At 43.8% G+C, this 21,033-nt stretch overlaps 1 protein-coding gene across 1 annotated transcript in view; it reads right to left on the bottom strand.

Annotated features, from left to right (window-relative positions):
• COL20A1 (collagen type XX alpha 1 chain) overlaps positions 1-21,033 on the bottom strand; it is a 686,383-nt gene that overhangs the window by 606,618 nt on the left and 58,732 nt on the right. The window contains exon 2 of the mRNA XM_069650801.1: positions 16,175-16,266. Within this exon, the coding sequence (XP_069506902.1) occupies positions 16,175-16,265 (91 nt within the window). The 5' untranslated portion in view covers position 16,266. The remainder of the gene's footprint in view (positions 1-16,174; positions 16,267-21,033) is intronic.

Here is a 21,033-nt window from a genome sequence, read left to right as displayed (position 1 = left end):
GTCTGTGGGATTTAATTCTATGACTCTTCTAAAAGGATCTGAAAGTGCCCTGCTTAAGAATATTGGTGATCTCTTTTGTTCTAATAACCTTTGCCTTTTACCAACTGTTAAGAGTGTTCTGAATGCCAACAGTAGGATATTAATGTTCCCAGCACCCTTGTTACTGAAGTCACCTGTGGGTGTAGGTTGTGTCTGTGGGCCATCCCAATAGGGTCTTGTCTGATTCAGAAACTCAGAGTGTACAGTACTGAAGTGTATTCTCGGTTACTATTATATTGCTCCCTTTTAAAGAAGGCTTTATAACTGACTGATAAATAAATTAATAATTGTTTATGCAAGAAACCTTGAGTGTAAGAGTTAATTTGAATACCTGTAACTGTGAATCTTTGTGTAACAACACTACTGCTCACATTTCACCTCTTGAGATCAGCCTGGCTGTTCAACATGCTACCATAACTGTGTTGTACAAGCTTATACCAAAGGTTGGGTTGCCTATACCTGTGTTCAGAGTTGCTTGTAGTGTTCCCAGAGGATACTGCATTCAAAATGTTCCTAACAATTCTGTTTATTGGAGTTTGTTGAACCTTACATGGACTCAGTGCCAACAATTGCTTGTTTTCATGTGGTTGAGATCTCAGCTGCAGAAATGCCCTGGGTGCTTTGACAGGTATTGCATGTCCCAAATACTGTAGGCTCACTGGATCCTCTCTGGTTTTCCATTGCTCTGTTTTGGTGTGGTTTGATGGGAGCTTATTCAATGGGCCTCATTATGACTCTGGCGGTAGCTGTGCCGGTAAAACCGGCATGGCTGCCGCCGGAGTAATTATTTCTCAAGCGCTCAGGAATGGGCAATTACCGGGGCATTACAGCCCCAGCGGACCTGGTAATTGGCCATTCCCGGGCGCCGGAAGAAAATGCTCCCCATTCCCATTCGAGCCCAATTGTGTCAGTGAGGCGTTCCAGCATGTCAGTTCCAACATGTTTTGATTTAGTATACAAATCGTATCTCATCTTCTGAATAACTGCTTTCAGCCCATTAAGGCGTTTTGACAAGATTGACTTGTCTACTGACAAGATATATCGTGCACATATTTGAAACAGAGCATTTATTTATTTATTTTGTTGCTTATATAGCGCTCCAAGCCCAAATGCATCTGTGCACTTTCTAACATTCAAAATAAAAACATGTTGAATCAACAAAGTATCAGAATGTTGTCCCCAAATTGGAAAAAATTAAGAAAAGTGTAGTGGCTTAATCCAGCCTCACGGAAGATGAATGCTGCTTGCCTCACCCAGTGTGCCAAGTGCCATTTGAATTTCTCAATGCACACCACATGTTCTAATAGCATAGCTTATATTAACAGATGGAAATATTGACATCCTCTCGGCCAATCAGAATACTCGGAATGCAGTCTGACATTGACGGCTTAACAAACATTCTGCCTTTTTTTTATTGTATTATTTAAAGTATGGACCTAGTTCGAGAGCAGCCGAGCCCAGTGTTAATAAGGTATGGAAGAAAGGAGATACAGTTTAAGATTAGTCTGGAAAATACGAACAGATGAGGAGGAGCTAATTGAAAGAGGAAGAGTGTTCCAGTGTTTGGGGGCCAAATGAGAAAAGGAACGGAAACCAGATGAGGCAAAAGGGGGCTTAGGAACAGTTACGAGAAATACATTCTGAGATCGCAAAGAGCGTGACGGGACATAGAACAAGAGTAAAGAGGAAAAGTAAAGAGGGGCCACGCCATGAGTGCATTTGAAAACAACTGAAAGAAAGTGATACAAAAGACGAGATTCTAAAGGAAGTAATAAAATTGAAAGTAGCAAAGATGTGCTAGAGGCATGACGGGGTAAAAAAAGGCAAACAGGAGAGTTATAAATAGAACAAAGAGGGAAGAGATGACAGGCAGGGAGACCAAGCAATAAAGATGAACAGTAGTCGATGTGGGAATAAATAAGGGAAAAAGAGAAGAGATTTAGTAGCATGAAAGGAAAGATAAGCACGAGCACGACGAATGTTTAACAAAGCATAACGGCATGAACGGGCAATAGAAGAAATATGGAGAGGAAAAGAGAGCGAAAGATCAAAGATAACATCCAAATTATGCACTGCTAGAGAGAAGGAAAGAAAAGATGGAGGAAAAAAGAGAGACAGTGCGTGGGTGGATTGGGAGAAATGGTAGAAGAGAAAAACAGGATCTCAGTTTTTGAGGGATGAAAACGAAGAAAGTGAGAAGACATCCAGGCCTGGACAGCTAATAGACAATTTGAAACAGTACAATGCAAAACGGAATCAAAGGAAGAAAAGGAAAAAAATATCTGGGTGTTATCAACGTAAAGGTGAAAGGAAAGATCAAAGGAAGAGATAAGAGCAGAAAGAAGAGCAGTACAAAGGGAAAACGTATGAGGGCTAAGTACAGAGCCTTGGGGAACACTGTAAAGAAGAGAGAGCGAGGAAGAAGAGTGTCTATAGCCCAAGTGACAGAATAAGTCCTTTGTGAAAGATAGGAGCGGAACCAAATGGAGCAGACCCTGAAATACCCAAAGTGGAAAGAGAAGAAATGAGAAGAGAGCGGTCCACAGTGTCAAACTCTGCAGATATGTCGAGAAGAATGCGAAGAATGAGAATAGAAGACAGCTTAGAGTGACGTGCTATGAGTAAGGAATTAGAGACATGACGAAGTGCAGTTTCAGTAGAATGAGACAGGTGGAAACCAGACTGCAAAGGGGGAAGAAGAGAACAAAGAGTCAGGTAACGGGGTACCTGAATATAGGTGGCCTGTTCAAGATTTTTAGAGAGAAATGGTAGAAGGGAAATAAAACGGAAGTTAGCTGGGGAAGACAGATCAAGAGAAGGTTTTTTAAGAATAGGAAGAATAAGCACATGCTTAAGAAGCTGCAGGAAAACCATATTGTGGAAGAGAAGAATTAATAAGAGAGGGAAAATAGGGATATACCTGGGGATCACAGAAGAAGGAAGAGGGTCAGAAGGAGAAGCTGTAGGATGAGCGTGAATTAAGAGAGCAGAAGTATCAAGGTCCTTATGGGGAGAAAACGATAAAAAAGAGTAGGGTAATGGAAAAAAGAGGGGCAGAAGGAGACATAGAGGGAATGAAAGCAAGACAGAGCTTAGCTAATTTAGAGGTAAAGTAGTTTGCGAAGTCAGAAGGCGACAGAGATGAAAAGGCAGAGGATCAGGAGCTTTTGGAGAAAGAAACTGGTGTAGATAATGAAAAGACAACAAAGATGATGAGATAGAGAAATAGTCAGTTCAGAAAAATTTAGATTTCTTAGCAGTAAGTAAGGCAGAGTCAAATGAAGAATGCAACATTGAAAGCATAGCAAGGTGGGAGTGAGAGGGAGAATGTTTCCAAAGCTGCTCAGGAAACAAACTAGGAGTGAGCCAAGGCTGTGAAATTCTATTAGTAGGAGAGAAGGAATGTAGAGGGAAAGTAGAGTCAAAAACAGATTGTACAGAACAATGTAATGTAGTAGCAGCTGAGTCAGAGGAAAGAGAGGAAAAAAACAAAATGCGTGGGAAACAAGAACTTAATAACGAAAGAAAGGAAGAGAAATCAAAGGAAGAAAAATGAAGATGCAGAAAAGTAGTCGGAGAGGGGGCAGAAGAGAGAGAGAGAGAAAAAGTGAGAAGTTAATGATCAGAAGCATAAAAGGGAGAAGTAGAAAGAGGAGAAAAAGAACAAAAAATGAAGTCAAGGCAAGAGCCAGACTGATGAGAAGAAGGAGAATGAAGGAAATGGAGATGATAAGAATCAGCAAAACAGAGCAGAAGAGGGAATGAAGAAGTAGTGACAGGAAGATTAAAATCTCTGAGAAGGAAAAAATGGGATAAATACGGGAGGAGATGAGATAAACGGAGATCAAGATGTTCAAAAAAATCACTAGATGTGCCAGGGAGATAATAAACAACATGAAACGAAACAGGAAAAGGATTAGAAAAAGAAGGGAAATGGTATTCAAAAGAGGAAAAACGTGGAAGATCAGGGCAGAAAGATTGAAGAGTCCATAAGGAATTGAAGAGGATTCTAGTGCCCTGCCCATGGCTAAGTGGGCGGGGTATTAGAAATGGAAGTTAGAAAAGTGGGAGTTACAGAATTATCAGGGGTGATTCAGGTTTCTGTTCAACAGAGAAAGAGAACATTGGAATGAGAAAAAAGAGATCAAGAATAGAATGGCTGCTTCAGAATCCCTGAGTCAGGCCATTTCCGGGGCACTCACCTTTGAATCCACTCTCTGTGGATACAGATCTGGGATTCCCTGCATGCATGGAAAGACTTGCAGAATGTACCCTAGAAATGGCAGATCCCTGAGGGAAACAGGATACATGTGGAGAACCCTTGTAGCCTCCCCTTTGTACATGATGCGAAGGGCATGCAGATCGCAGAGAGAAGCAATTAAACAATGGATAATGCTGTGGAGTCTTCCAGTCAACCCACTTCCACCACTTTGTGTGCCACGTCACAACCAAACCTAGAACTGAAAATTGGTAGCAGTTGGTCTGAGGACCTACCATGGGTAAAGGTGTGGATTGGGCGAGGGCAGGTCAAGAGGAGGACTCACAGCAGTCAGGTGATAGGCAAATCAGGGACAGGGCGGACAGCCAACATGCCCTTTATGTAGTAAGGATGGCGCACCAGATATGGAGCCATAGCCTGAAACCCCTTGCAGGTAGAATAGGTAGCAGTGATATCTGTTTCCCCAAACTTTAAGGCAGTCGTGCCCAGGAAGCGAGTGGTGTGTGCTGCTCGTCTACCCAGCTCCCCCTCTGGCAGTGAGGCAGGCTCATTCTTTATGCTACCTCGTGTTCACACTCTGCCCCAAGCCCCCACACATAAAGGCAGAAAGGCCAGCAATGTAGTGCCGATGTAACAGCCTCTTTCTCCCACCTCTGCATTGTGTTGCTACTTCCTGGCACTGCACAGCACCTTAGAGACGTGCAGAATAGAACTCTACTGGTGCAAGAGGAACAAACTAGAAGACAGGCCTTCTCAGTCTATGCCCTCGGAATATGGATCCTCCTCCCTGTCAACAGGAGACTCTCCCCTTTGCTTCTACATTTCCAGAAGGAACTCAATACCCTGCTTTTCAAGGAATAGTTCCTCCAAAACACCTACGTCCACACACACTCCCCGCCGAATCTGAGACTGATTGATCTGCTCCCCTCTGTTTCCTCCCCTGATTGGTTGTAGATTTCTTGCTGCCAAATTGCCCATCCTCCCCGTCCCCTGTTAGATCCACGCTCCCTTGTACCTCTGCTTCCCTTGCTGTGAACTTCCCCTTATGACTTGTAAATTGCTCTGCTGCTTCCTACTGAAAATAAATGACCCAATCATAGTAATAACAGAGCTTGGGAGGCCAATGCAAAAGGTCTGACAATGACTACAATGCCAGCCCCACCAACCCACAACTGTGTTTTTTTCTCATTGCAACACAAACAGAGCCCTCTACTGCCCACCCTTCTCTGTGATTCTCCACGCCCCTTCTCTTCAAAGACCGTGAGGGGGAGGCTTGCAGAGGCCAAAGAGAATCTGGTGCGAGGAGGTCCTTTCTTGAATGTTTGACCGCAGTTGACAAGTATTGGCTGTCTCCCAGAACAGCGATCCATTGAGACAATGCCTGCTGAAAAGCCATATCAAGAAGCAATGGCCCACATCAACACTGTCCAGAAACCTGACATGACCATTTGTCAGGCTTAGCAGGACGTCCAGTGATTCCATTCCCACCGGAATCATTAGGTACCTGTGTTGTGCGGACGGGAATGGGGTGTTCCAGCATGTGTGGGCAGAAGGGTGCATGCAGAGTGGAGGCCCCTGAGAGAACAGGCGGAAGGCCTTGGAAAAAGATCAAGATCTTTGAATGTGCTGTTCCCAGCATCAGCCAAGATGGAAATCGGGGCATCAGTCTATTTTATTTTGGCATTTAATGTCGGCAGGGTACTCTACTGTGCAGCTTTTTGTTCAGCTTCTGAATTGAAGATTTTCACATAGTGTCTCCCTCTACCGAAAGCATTGCCTCAGTACCTGGCCCATCATTTCTGATTATTTCCCATAAAACCTGGAATCGCTTTCTGTAGCTGTTTCATGGAACAGCTCCAATTGTACGGTCTAAAACTCGTTCTCATCTTCATGAGATTCAGGTAGGTTTTTCTACTAGATTTGATGTTAGTGCCATTTGGTCTGTCTTCAAGGCCTCCTGTGGTGACGATTGCACTTTGGAACATCCAAAATAAAATTTTGTATGTTTTTACTTTTGTGTTTGCATGCTTCTTAGAAGAGGGGTGTTGCTGGTACAATTAAGGAGTAAATAATACTGTCAGTTCTTCAATAAAGGAAGTTTCATTCTGTGGAAAGCCTAAGGTAAACATTCATTATCTTTTAGCATTAGGCTTTCTTCCTTATGTGCTAGACATTCTCTGAAGTCCCTTTTCTATTTCCGTTTAAAGATGACTGCAGTATCTTTTTATTTTTTTTAAATATGGTATCACTTAGCAACAATTTGTGACAGAAAGTATTGCTACAGCGAGTCTAGATATGAGGGAGGGTGTTGATAAACAGCATGTGCAGTTGGCATGGCAACTGCCAATATTAGTGGCATGCATTGGCAGCATCACAGATTGGTATTTTTGTGTCCTTCCACTCAGCATTCTGTCTTCAATGACTTTCTCCTAGTCATCGCCATAGACCTTCATCATAGCCATTCTCCTTCAGCATAATCCTTTGTCATACTCTCTCCTTTGTCCAAGTCCTTCTCCTTCATTATATTCTTTCATCAGAGTCCTTCATCATAGTCCTTTGTCCAAGTCCTTGTCCATCATAATCCTTCTTCATCATAGTCCTTCAACATAGCGTTTCTCCATCATCAAAACCTTCTTCATAGTCCCTTTCCTTTGTTTGGACCCTTTTCACCATAGTCTTTTTCCTTATTCATTTGCCATAGCCAGCCTCCATTGTCCAGGCCCTACTGCAGAATAATCCATCATCATAGTCCATCTTTTGATAATCCTTCTCCTTTCAAAAAGTCTTTTGTCATAAAGCTGCGTTCATGCTTTTCATGGTCCTTCATCATACTCTATCAAAGTCCTTCGCCTTAGTCATAGTTATTTGTCATAGTGTTTTTCCTTCTTCATAGTCCTTTGCCATAATCTTTTCTTATACTCCTTCATAATGGTCCTAGTCCTTCTCTTAGACTGCTTCCCGTGTATCTGTCATTTTCCTTCATTTTAGCCCTTCATCCTAATCCTTCCCCTTCATGATAGTATTTTGTCTTACTCCTTCTCCTTTATCGAACTCCTTCATTATAGGCATTCACCATACTCCTTCAACATAGTCTAGCTTCACAGTCCTGCTTCATAGCTGTTCCCCTATGTGTATGATTCATAGTCCTTCTGCTTTGCTGTAGTCCTTAGTTATGGTCATTCACCTTTATCATAGCCCTATGCACTAGTCCTATTCCTTCATTGTGGTGCTTTGTCCAAATCCTCCTCCTTCATCATAGTTCACTCCAGTCATTCTACTTCATCATAGTCCTTACACTTAGTCCTTCATTATAGGCATCAGTCATAGTCCTTAATTATCCTTCTGCTTCACCCTAGTCCTTCATGTTATTCTTTCTCCTTTGTCATAGTCATTCATCATAATCCCTTATCATTGTCCTTCCTCTTAATCATAGTCCTACATCCTAGTCCTTCTCTGTCATAATCCTTCCTCCCAATCTTGATCCGTCATAGCCCTTACACCTATTCCTTCTCCTCCAATAGATTATTCAGCATAGAGCTTCATCATAGATTCTCTTTGACATCATTCTTCACAGTCTTTCACTTTAGCCTCACTGTCTCATTCTAGTCCTTTTCCATCATTCTATTCTTTCTCCATCATTGCAGTCCTTATCTTCTGTCATTTAAATCCTCCAACTTCATCCTAGTACATCTTTATTTTAATCCTCCCCCTACATACTAGTTCTTCATCTTAGTCACTCTCCTTCATTGCTCATCCTTCATTCAGCTCCTTCTCCTTTATCCTAGACCTTCAATTATATCCTATTCATTCACATTAGTCCCTCTCCTTCATCCCAACCATTCCCCTTCATCCTATCACTAATTCTTTATCCTAGTTGTTTCCCTTCATCCTGGTCCTTATCCTTAAGCCTAGTCTTTTGTCCTTCTGCCAAGTCATTCTCCTTTGTTCTACTTCTTCAACCTAGTCCTTTTCCTTTGTCCTAATCCTTCATTATAGTCCTTCTCCTACGGCTAGAGCTTTTTTCATCCTAGTCCTTCTCCTTAAAGGTAGTCTTTCTCTGTTATTGTCCTGGTTCTGCTCCTTCATCCTAGCCACTATATTTCATTTGTCATCCTTTTCCTTTGCCCTGGTATTGTTCCGTCCACCTAGTCCTTCTCCTTCACTTCCATCCTAGTCCTTCTTTAACCTATTCATTTACCCTGGTCCTTCATCCCTGTATTTCTCCTTCATCCATGTCCTTCCGCTTTGTCCTTTCCCTAGTCCTTTCTCCTAGTTGTTCCCCTTTGTCCTGAACCTCCCCTTCATCCCAGTCTATCTCATCATAGTTCTTCTCCATTGATCTGGTTTATCTTAGTCTTTTTCCTTTGTCCTAATCATTTATCCTAGTCCTTCCCCTTCATCCACACCCTTCTCCTTTATTCTAGTAATTTGCCCCAGTTCGATGTCCTTCGTACTTCACTGTAATACATCAACCTAGTCCTTCTTTTGTCCTAGTTTTCCATTATCTTAGTTTGTCATCCTAGTCTTTATTCCTAGGCCTTTGTCCCTGTCCTCCTTCATCCTAGTCATTATTCCTAGTTTGTCTCTTTCACCCTAGACCCTTACCTTTACACTAGTTCTCCCACTTCATCCTAATCCTTCATCCAAGTGCTACAAAGGTGCCCTACTCTGTTATCCATGCTCTTCATCCTAGTACTTCATCCTAGTCTTTCACTCTGATCCTACATCAACCTAGTATGTCATCATGCCAATCCTTCTCTTCCATCCTAGTCTTTCAAAGTAGTTCTTCATGCTAGCCATAGCCCTTCATCCTTCTTTATCCTTCCCCTATTCCTCTGTCCCTCTACTTCATGCTAGTCCTTCTCCTTTCTCCAAATGCTTCTTCTTCATCCTAGTCTTTCACCTTTGCCCTTCTTCATGCTATTCCTTCTCCATCAACCTAGCCATTAGTTCTAGTTGTTCCTTTTAGTCTTATTCCGTTGTCTTAGTCCTAGTAGTTTGCCTTTATCTTTGTCTTTCAACTTCATCTAATCCTTCTCCTTTGTGCTAGCCATTTGTCTTAATAAGATTGTCTTCCAGACAAAGTCGCTCAGTCAATCTCGGTATCCCTCTCTCCCATCCTCCTTGGTACCACTTCATCTATCTTTTCTTCTTTTCACCACCATATGTCTCTCTTTCTCTCACACTTTCTCTTTCTCGGTCTCTCTCCTGCTCGCTCTCTTTCTCTTTCTCAATCTCTTTCCCTTCCTCTTACTGGTCGTGTGGTGCTGGTTGTGGTGGACGTGGCATGGGAGTTTGTAGGAAGACTAGATGCTGAAAGTTTAACATGTGGTGTAATATATGAAAATGTTGCTCTATTAGGTTGAAACCACAACACCAGTGGCAGAGCCAAAAAGGATTAGGGTTCACCCCCCAGCCCCTTCGAAAACTCTGTCTCATCCTGGTGAAGGCCCCCTGGCACCTGCTTGCCTGCAGGTAGCCTTTTAAATTGACTGATTGACTTCATTGAATAAGCTGGGTGGCATCGGGATGCAGATGGCACTAGAGGTAGGCCACACTGGTTGCTTGGCTAAAAATGTGGGATCCCTGGGCCCAGCACATATTCTCTATCATTACTTCTTTCTGAAACCTGCATGGATCTCCAGCTTGGTGAAAGACATCAGGAGAATATAAGAAGTTAAAAGGTACATGTTTACAATAAAATGTGTTTGTATACCTGCATGTATTTTTTAATGTTATGTAGTGTGTGTGTAGGTTTGTGGAGTCTGAACAAGTGTTTGTGCATGTGAGTAGGAGTTTAAATGAGTGTGTACAAGTGTGAGGCCATGTCTCTACATATGCATGTGTTTATGTGTGTGTGTGGGGGAGGGGAGTTGAAATCATTCAGCTCTGTGTGTCTTTGTGTGTGTGTCTGTCTCGTGTGATTACGTTTTGCAGGGAGGTAAGAATACAGCCGAAGCATGAACGTTTTTGTTTTTACCCTATTGTGCTGGCCTATATTGTGGAGCAAGACATTATGAACATGTGTTCTACGGGTATATGCTGGCATATGATGTGGACATCAACATGAAACTGTTTTACAGTGGCAACCTGGATATATTTAATAATAGGCAGCATGAACAAGTGTTACAGAGCCATGCTGCCGTATATTATCTGTATATAATGCGGTTACCGTCATAAATGTTTTACAATGTCAATAATGGCATACATTTGGACACAACCAAGTGTTTTGCAGAGCCACATTGCCAAGTATTTTAGACACTGACATCATGTTGCTTTACTTTAGTAGTGGTGGCATAACATTTGGGGCAATCACAAGCGTGTTTTACAGGGCAATACTGTCATATATGTGGGCACATCCACCATGACGAATTGTTTGAAAAACATGTTGGCATATATTATGACTGTGGCCTTACGAGCATGTGTCTTACAGCGAAAGTGCTTGCATATATAGTGGCTACCATCATGAAAGTATTTTAAAGTGACCATTTTTGGCACAAGTAGCACGAAAAAGTATTTTAGAGGGCAAATGCTGCCCTATATTGTTCACACTGGAACCCTTAACATGTGCCTTACAGTGAGAGTGCTGGCAAATATTATAAACACTTTAAAGGAATTGTTTTACAATGGCAATGCTGACGTTGGGCACAGGCAATATGAACATGTAAGACAATGTTCCAGTTTAATTTCTGCGACCTGAAACCCATCTACTGGATTAGTTCATGGTTTAGCCTACTCAACCAATTGTAAATTGTACGTTTTATGCCAGTTTCTTGTAAATAAAATCTATTGTAAAATGCACACATTCAAACTATAGTTTAAAAAATAAATATTGTGAAGAGAACCCCTATTGCCTCCAAACTCCCCAATGTGGTTTGGCTCACTCACTACGCTTGGTAGTCTTCACTAATTTGTAAAGGATCAGACATGCACATCTGCAGGAGATCCTACCCCCGCCTCCCCTGTATTGGAGACATGAGACTGTGCACGGTCTAACACCAACTATTGTACCAATACTGCAGCGAGTATTTGGAAGATGGTATCCATTAAGCCAACCATATTGAATTTACCCTTGAGTTGATGACAGCCTGCAGGAGGAACTCCCTGAAGGAATATGAGAAAGAGCTAACAACATTTACTGATAACATCATACGAAAGTCCTGAAATACTGAATGAATACAATGAATAAATACTACAGGAGAAATTACGATTAAAGTGTGATCCTTAAACATGTAAAAGAAGAACATTAGACCGTAAAATGTGCTGCAGAAATCAGAAATATAATGAATGTACATACGCTGAAACGCAACATAGAACACGTCATTGTATAGGCTAGCTACAAGTAGTGAATAGAATGCAGGTGGAGCCGCCATTGTACAGAAACCGGACATTGGTATCATGGAATGATAAGCCAAAGAATCATGAAGAAAGAATGAAAGGTTGTGTCTTGCTTTAGAATAGCAGGTTATTGGAGCTGCGCTGTGAGGCTGTCTGGCCTGAAGTCAAGAACTGAGAAGTCGAGGTCAGCTATCTACACGGAAGAGCAAAATGTGCGCGGAGAATGAATCCTCTCACGTTAAGGTGCAAGAAAGAACACAGAAGTTGCCAAATCTTAATTCATTTAAAACATTTAAAAGCTTGCAGAATGAGCAGAATCGTGGTTTTGTGCATCGTGAGTCGAGGTTGAAAATAGGGCTTGCACTTGGAGTTCCAAACACGATAGCGAGTGCACTCACTCCTGTTGCATTCTTAGGACAAGAATACTCTGCAAGGCCAACTACAAAGAGAATTTCATGGCAGATGGCATGGGTGATTATATGTTAGGCTAGTTGGGTAGTTGGGCAGCTTCATGTCCTATCTACTTGCATCTGGGTTTTGGTTTATGTGCTGCTAATTGAACCAAATGTTCCAGACAAGGTACAAGCATGCCAAATCAATTGTATTAGTCTGTATAACAAAGGACCTGATAGCTTGAGGAACCAATGAAATACTGTGTAACTGATTTTTCTTTAAATTACCTGACTGAATACATAGTCATGAGATGTCCACCTGATATCTGACAGCCAATAACAAACCTTTCTCCTATATGATTGTATATCTAGATTTGTGCCTTAAACAATCCCAACCCTTGATAGGGTTTTCACTATTGCCACGTAGCATGACATCATTCTGATGCATAAAGAAGTATATAATTGTATTGTTTGTGGAAATCACTGAGAGAAAGACAATATGTTCGTTGTAAACTCCCTGTTTCAGATAATTGCTAATAAAACAACAAATTGTCCTCTTCTGGAGTTTGTCTGGTTATTTGGACTTTAGATGCACGTCCCAAGGGTCATAAACTCAAATTGGATGGAATTATTAAAATACACAGAATTTTAAAAAATCACCATTGACTTTCGTTTGATTTTACAATATGCATTTCCTGGTTCAATGAAGAATTGTCCAATGGATAAGCTTGTGTCTGATTTCCAAATAAGGATTGCCTCTTGGCTCTCAATAGCGGCCAAAGTTGAACTTTGCCCTTCTGTAATTGAGACTTCCTCTGGGTACTGAAAGAATATTAAAATGGCTAAACAGACGCATCCAGTAAGATGGACCAGGTGGGCATGTCGAGGGCACAGCTGTGCTCGGCAAGCCCCGGGGATGCACTGAGAAGGATTGGCATACACACTCCACACAATGGGGAGATTCAGTGCGACATGAAGCAATGGGCTGTGCCCACAGCTCGCGTGGCGCGCGCTCCGGCCATGTCACCCTAGGCTCCCAGGAGTTAAAGGCTGGAATGTGGTGCGTCTTCCTGCCCATGTACTTGGCACCGGGCCCGGATCCCCCTCGAGCCACCGGAGCAGGGGACAGAGGCTCGCCTTGTGCCGCACAGACACTTTTAGATCCGCATGGTAATGCGAGCGCTCGCCGCACAAAGGCCGGCCTGTCCCCAGGCGCTGCTGAGGCCGAGGCGCCCTTGACCTCTTGCAAACGGGAAGCTAAGGCGCTGCGCGGCCCATGGCAGCGAGGGTGGCAGACAGGGCAACGCCAGTCCTCTAGATTGGAGGCATGCGCAGCCCTATTACGAGCCTGCGGACTGTTTGTAAGGATTTCCGCCAGGTGGTGGAGTCGGAGGGCCAGCCCCTCATTACATCGTTACCACCATTAAGGTGGGAACGGTGGCGGATTAGTTCCAGTAAATGCGCATGCATTCAGCACCCACAAAACCACACCCCGCCCCACCAGCCGAGTCCCTGTGTTTCAGCGCCGGATTTACACACATGTTCTCAATGGGACTTTCCCATGTTACAACATGTTTGCAAATCAGGCCCTGAATCTTCTCATGCTCATTCCTACCGCCTTTTACCCAATCACACTTACTCCTAGCCCCTCCCCCAGTTTACTGTAACCCACCCTTCCCTACCCCTTATGTGAAAGGTCTGGCAACGCCCCTCTGCAGCCACAATTCGCTTCAATGTCGTCCAGGTCTAGGTGTAAGACCACCCCGCTGGTGTGGGACGCAGTATATACATGCTGTACAACGTGAAGTAACATTTTTTTAAAACACGGTTATCTCCATGCACTCCTTAATACATTACATGATGAAGAGGCTGAGAAGGTGGTCATTGGATATACCCATTCTTTCATCCCCTTCCCCAATACCCATGGCCATGTTTTCCCCTCTCTAGAAGAGAAGCACGTGTGCTTCCATTCTGCACAGGGAAACTCTTTTAAAATGTTCAGGGGGGCTGGAGGGGTTGGGGTTACAATCCTTAAATCCACCATCGTGTGGAGGTAAGATGTTCAAGGTGGCATTTCCGATGGAGTTTGCTGCCATATCTATAATGTTATGTTATATTATGTTACTTGGCATTTATATAGCGCCTTATATATCAATGAGGTGGGAGCTGATGCAGGAGTTTTTTTTTTTTTTTTTTTAAATACCGCCTGTTTCAGCCTGACCTCCAGATAGGGACGGCCTAACCCTTTGCATATGTCCATGCCCTGCCTAACCAAGGCTCACAGTACCTACCATCATGCCCTCCTTTACCATTCACTGCTCTGTAATATTGCACCCTTGTTTCACGATCACATTTTTTATACTGAATAAACGTATTCATTGTTCAACAATAAATGGTTTGCACCTTTCTGAGCCTTTTTTTAGCATGTCTGCAGGCACGTGTGCGCAGTGAACTGCACGCGCAACTCCTCGTTCTGCGAGTTCAGGGTCTTCACTACGAGTTTGCTGGAATTACCCATGCACTGTTCCCCCCACTTATTTTCGCGGGAAAATCTGCCAGTGTACGAGTGACTGGATTGCGGTTTCCATCAGCACTATGCAGAGTCCCATACAAATCCATTGGGTTTTGGTGGACGTACAGCTGGCAGTCTACCCACCAGCGATAGATAATCCCTCAATTTTTCTGGAGGAAATACCCCCAACTCAAGAAACGCTGGAGGCAGGGCTCAAGTCGAGGGTACACGGGGGGGACGGAGTACACCCACTTTATTCAGATGGTGTACTCCGCCCCCCCCCCAAGCTAAAATGAGAAACATTGAATGTCCTTTTTGAATTTATGAATTAAAGCCCAAATCACAGTCGTCAGGTTTGTAGAATGGACACTTCACCACTGCACTATAAAACCTGATGAAAAATAACAAACAACTAAAGGCGAAGTGTCCCATTTTGGTACTGCAAGTCCCAGGGAAAACATTTGTATTGGTTCTCAGAGTTTAAAACATGCACACCTTTTAACCTTTTAAAATACCCTATTAGAATTAAATATCCTCACTTAGTTTTATGTGTGTGTTGATTTTATAAAAGGCAAATGCTGTTCGTCCTGAGGAATTTGGGTAGTTATGCAAACCCAATTTAACGAACTGTGCATATTTCACCTTAATATGCTAATTTCTGGTGACGTCAGATCGCATTGTGTATGTTAATGTGCCCCCCCACTTTAATTTTTAGGACTTGACCCCTGGCTGCAGGTATTTATCCGATTTCCCTCTGAACATTGAATATGATGCACCGGTAAACATGACGCTAAATCCATTACTGGCACCGTTTACCTTTACTGCCACACTCGTAATGATGCCAAGGCATTGTGCGTGTGTGTTGGCCTAGATCCAATGTGAGTGGGAGCAGACAGCCAGGCGTTCTTTATAAGGGATCTATCTGACAGGGTAGACAGGGTTTGCGATGTAAGCGCTAAGGTATGTGCCCGAGGCGGGAAAACACAATTTCTCTCCGTACAAGACTCATATGTGAGATGAGACGTTTCCTGCATCCCTAATGACTCCGGGTTATTCCCTTTGAACAGCACATTTTGCAAACTAACTCGCCTCTAGGCACCGGGAAGAGCGCAGCACATTCTGATACCACCGGGGGGTGGTGCGGCGGCGGGTCGGGAATGGTGAAGAGGGAGAGAAGGCAGATCCAGGCGTGTGGGTTCTAAAATGTACTAAAGAAGACAAATCCCCCCCAGTGCCAGCCTGTCGCACTGCCCAGTGCCGACCAGTGTCATTGGGGTGCTCCTCACGCTGCGCGCCGGCTCTCCATACGCCTGCCTAGAAGACACAATGGACAGGAAGAGGAGGATCCAAACCCCATGAGTGTTCCATTATTGGCATGCCTTAAGAAGCTTCCATTGGGAAGACCATTTCTAGGACAATTGCAATGGTGCCGTTGTAGGGAAAATGCTGATGTAGTGAACATTTCATGTCTAAAAATACTTTTGTACATACATGTTATAAATTCCATATCATACCATGGTGCAGAGGAGAAAGAGGGCACGTTTTGTTGAGGCTGAGGAGTCAACAAAGAACACTGGTAACACATCAAATGAGGCAAGTAGAAGTCTCTACCTGGGCCAATGCCCATACTGACTGTCTGCCAAACTTTCTCTCATCTCCACTCCTACTTCTTACCTTGGCCATGGACCTGATGCAAGGTGTGGCTTCCCAGAGCAATCCAGGCAAAGAGGAAATATCGGTACACCGCCATGGGAGCACGCAGCATCCTAGAGCCAAAAGAAAAACAGGGAGATTACATACCGAGAGGAAGCACCCCATTGACAAAGATCTCTGGACTCAACTGAGAAACTGTCGTGTCGCTTGCTATTCTGCCAGGACACACCCCTGCACCAGGGAGGTTCAACATTCTGCAGGGAGACATGGAATTCTGCAGGAAGACATAGCATTCTGCAGGGAGACATGGAATTCTGCAGGGAGACGTGGAATTCTGCAGGGAGACGTGGCATTCTGCAAGGAGATATGGCATTCTGCAGGGAGACATAGCATTCCCCAGGAAGAATAGGCTTCCTGGAAGGGAGAGTCATTAATTTGGAAGGACGGCCCTTTGTTCCGGTAGAGCCCACAAATCTCAAACCATTTCAGAACCAAGACATGCCATTCAAGAAAGAAACCCCAATTTTTCATGAAAGAACTGCTTTTGCAGAAGGGCACCTCTTCACCCTCAAACACAATGGGGCTCATGTTGAGCTAAGCGCAGTGCTGGAAATGGAAAAGATTTACTCTGGGGCCACCCTCCTCCTCGGAGGGTGGGGCCAAGGTGCATGTTTCCAGGCCAGGTCACGCAACACAGTATCGCTTCATGGAAGCCAAGCCTGGCGATTGGCATAAAAGCAAAGAGCATTGATGGGAACATAAGAATTGTCACAATTTTAAATTTGGAACATGTCTGTGATTCAACAGGAAACTCTTAAGAGAGCAATGGAAATTTGAGTCTGCTCTTTTCATTAGTCACAATATTCACCCTAACAAAAACATGTCTGTAAATTGCAAGCAATATATACCAATGTGGACAGTTTGTGAATAGGCTATGAGGCTTTGGCTGCTTCTGCATCCAGTCTTGCATACTGAGGGGCCTTAATCCCAGGGATCATATCTCTCCACTGGCTCCTGGTGACTGCAAAGATCAAGTTTAAGATCCTCTGCATTGTCAGCAAGGCTTTCTGGGGCTGGGGCCTGCACTACATCCAACTCTCTCTTCCTAAACACCTTCCTCCTTGAGACCTTCACTCAGTCACCACCAACTCTCTGAGGGTCAAACGCTTCGCCAGGCAGAGAATGGGGGGGGGGTAGATTGCTCTCTTCTGTAGGTGCCTCCCTCTGGAATGGCCTCCCTGCCCCTCTCAAACTTGAACCAGACAACTTGAAGTTCCGGAAGCAGCTCAACACCTTCCTCTTCGTTTCTGCTTTCTCTCTCGCTCTCTCTCTCTCCCCCCTGCTGTCCAACCTGTTTGCTGTGCTGCCTGGCTACCCTCAGAGTCTCACAGGTACCAGGCCCCACCTTAACCAGTAGCCCCTGCACTGCCTCCAGGCCTACCGTGCACTTAGGGTCTGTATCTGGAACCCTACAATCCCCTGCTTCCCTTGCCCTATCTGCACTTACTCAAAGCATTGCTGCCCTGATTGCACTTCCCCCTTCCACTTCCCCTCTCCCTGCACTTTGCACCTCGCACTTTAACAATCTGAATGAGACAAGGGCTAGTTAGAACGTTTTTCTGTCTTCCCACCCATGACTTGTAGGGCCTAGAAACACTTGTGTACAGTTGGTTCATGTTTTCATTCGATTTTTTTTAATTGCCTTTGAGTCACTGATTACCCTATGCAATGGCTCACACAAATACCCGACACACACATACACACACACGGACGTTTACATGGACCAGGAACTCGCCATCCCCTAGCAAGTGAACATACTGGGCTCTAGCCCAAGTTTTCATGAGCCTGCTACAGCAATCCTCGAATCATCAAAGAAGCAAAACACACACACAGAGCCCGGTGGAAATGGGCCTCCATGATAACAGGTGCTTTGCAAAAATTAGACAGTCATAGAATGCATGACTTCCTTGGGAGATGAAAGCATAAGGGCTCCAGAGATTGGCAGGGGTGGTGCAGCATCCGTGTTCAAATTAAAGTATTCTGCTCGTATCTTGGTATTAGTAGTGTTAAACAGTAGTTCTGTACATGTGTTTGCATTCAAAGAGAATATAGCGATGTCAGATGTTGTGCTTGTGTAATTGGGGTAATTGCTCCAAAGCAATTCTTATGAAAATGAGATTAATAAATCATTTTGTGCAGTGGAACTGGGGCTGTCGAGGGGGAATGTGCTGGGTTTGCAGGCATTGTCCTGGGCATGCATGCTCCCTTCAACCATTTTTAAGTTCAGCCCTTTAGGTGGTGCAAAGGTGGCACCCAACTGTCACCTTCATTGCTTGGTAAAGTGGGGGGGGGGGGCGTTGGAACCTCAGTTTGCCACATTAATATGTTGGCCATTTTTGGTTGCGACTTTTGTCCTCATTGCACTCCTTTGATGTTGTTGAAGGTGAGAAACTAGTTACAGTAGCTTTACTATCGGTAATGCACTGTGATTGCCAGCATTGCCGAGAGCATTAAGGGATCGAAATCCGAATTTGCATTATGTGAAAATTGAGTTGATAAGTTACGAGCCACCAAGCTGAAAAGGTAGCTCAGCAGGTTCAGTCACTGTTATTGGATATTATGACCCCAAACCCTCAAGGAAATTGGCAAGTTCCCTTATTTTACTGTCTCTTATTGGGGGAGTGCAGAGGCCCAACAAGCTGGCATGCTAGACACTGCCATTCAAGTGTTTCCACGACCAGGTATTTTGCCATAAGGCACCTAACTATTACATTATTTCTAACTGAGCAGCTTCGGTCCATTGTCCACCCTTTCTGACCCCGGACATTGACTACTGGATTGTGTCTTTTAATGTGACCAAGATACTCTGCTAGGTGCAGGCATTGAGTTTGAAGGTGAAGCTGATTCCGCAGTGTCTTTTCGTTTGTAATCACCACGAGGCTCCACTGCCGGGAAAGGCATGCACCTCGCCCATGCCTGCTGCTGACACCGTGGGTGTGTTGGAGCTAGATACAAACGGCAGACCAGTGCCAAACACGGTCCAACAGCCAAGCTGGGGGGTCTCAGGTCCACCAGAACCTTGCAAACATGTTTGATTAGCAGAATAGATAATACATGTGAGCTAGGGCAGCAGTGGCAATCATGCAAGCATGCTCTAAGTGCCATGCCTACTTAAAGACTGCTGCAGTAAAGGTGTCCATTATCATTACTGGTTGAGGTTCCCTTTAATAAGCTGGGTCCTGCAAGGGTGTTTGTTCAGGTTAATTAATAGTGACGGGCTTCACCTCCTGCTTCAGGACACCACTATGACATATGGCAGAAAATGACATCACAGCTGGGGATGGACATGACATCATTCACTGGTACTCAGGCAGATAATGGGAAGTTAAACTACAAGGAGTAGCCACAAGTGAGGCGAATAAATGCTCTTATGTACACTATAAGCTGTAGAACTTTATATGTGGAGCAATAACACAAGTGAGTTTTTCAAATAGCAGAGAGTGTGAATCTAAACACGTCTAGGAACATCTAATTTGACAGAGAAAGCACGGTGAGATAAAATGATTTGCCCAGGATCACACACTAAAGTCAATCAGTGAAGTTTAAAATGAGTTATTTGAGACCAGTTGTTCGGCAAATGTATGTGTTGTTTGTGACTTTAAAGTATTCAAGTAATTTAATATCGATGACTTGAATAGAATCGCATATCATAACGAACTAATCTAACAAACATATAAGTATGTAAAAAAAAAGAGTAGGGTTTTTACTTTATTTTCCCTATGTTGAATGAAAGATTAGAAATACCAAAATTCAAAGCAGTGGAATCCTGTAAAATGGCCTCTGAATTAGGACTATAATGGATTTTAAACTCACTAGTGGAGTCCTGATTGAGTGACTGTCTGTTTTTGCCTGACTACATTATTTTCATGTGTATGATTGGTAAATCATGTTGGCACTTGCTTCTTGTTGCTAATGTGTGTGCCACTTATAGTGATATGCATTAATACGCCGTACAAAATATTTAAAACTAATGTAATGTCTACTAGCATGTGATTGGCTTTTTGGAAGGTGTGATAGTGGCTCCACGTATTAGCTTGATGCATTAAATATCGGGTGCACAATGTTCTGCTGGGCACATGCATGATGCACCTCTCCTAAAGGTTTGCGTGTATGATTGGTGACCTGGTATCTGAAGCATTGGACTATCTTGCATGTCCCACTTGGAGTAATGCCTGTAAATCATGTGTGTTTTTTTAACCATCTTATCCTGAAAAATTGTGCAGTAAAAGGCTCATTTTTGACCCATCATTTTAAAATATGTTCCCAGTGGAACTCTACTTGGAAGGTTTGGGCTTGCGCTAACATGGGATAAATAATTGCCCCCCCCCACCCATTATAAAATTCAGCAGCCGCCACTGCCCCTTTTCGTCTTGGTTTGGTGGTCCACACAGCTCACAGTGTTAGGATCTGACCCCTAAGGCCTACCCTGAGATGGGGCCTGTGGTTTGGAAACCACCATCTTCACCTCAGGAGCAGGGAATGAGTTGCCCAGGATGCACTTAGTAGAATGTTAGAGACATAACGCTACCTGTCTTGTGGCAACTACCTTCTCCCACCTTCCATATCCCGCCAGAAGTGAATACAATTCCCACTCATCCTCACTCTACTACTAAATCAGCATTGGTTCCCATCATGTGGATGAATCGGGCACAGCCCAGCAGGTATTGCACCTTCAGCTCTTTAAGGTGGCATGGGCCAAGGGCAGGGTATACTCTTCAGGAGAGCTGTGAGATGGCACAGAAACAGATCAAACAACAAATGTAATGTGGTACCAACATGAAAGAATCTCCAACCAAGGTTCTATAAAAATAGGATATTTA

This window comes from Ambystoma mexicanum, chromosome 3p (genome assembly GCF_040938575.1).
Source record: "Ambystoma mexicanum isolate Mex_15411 chromosome 3p, UKY_AmexF1_1, whole genome shotgun sequence".
Taxonomy (NCBI): domain Eukaryota; kingdom Metazoa; phylum Chordata; class Amphibia; order Caudata; family Ambystomatidae; genus Ambystoma; species Ambystoma mexicanum.
Note: the sequence above shows the minus strand (reverse complement) of the source record. Positions and strands in the feature narration are given on the sequence as shown.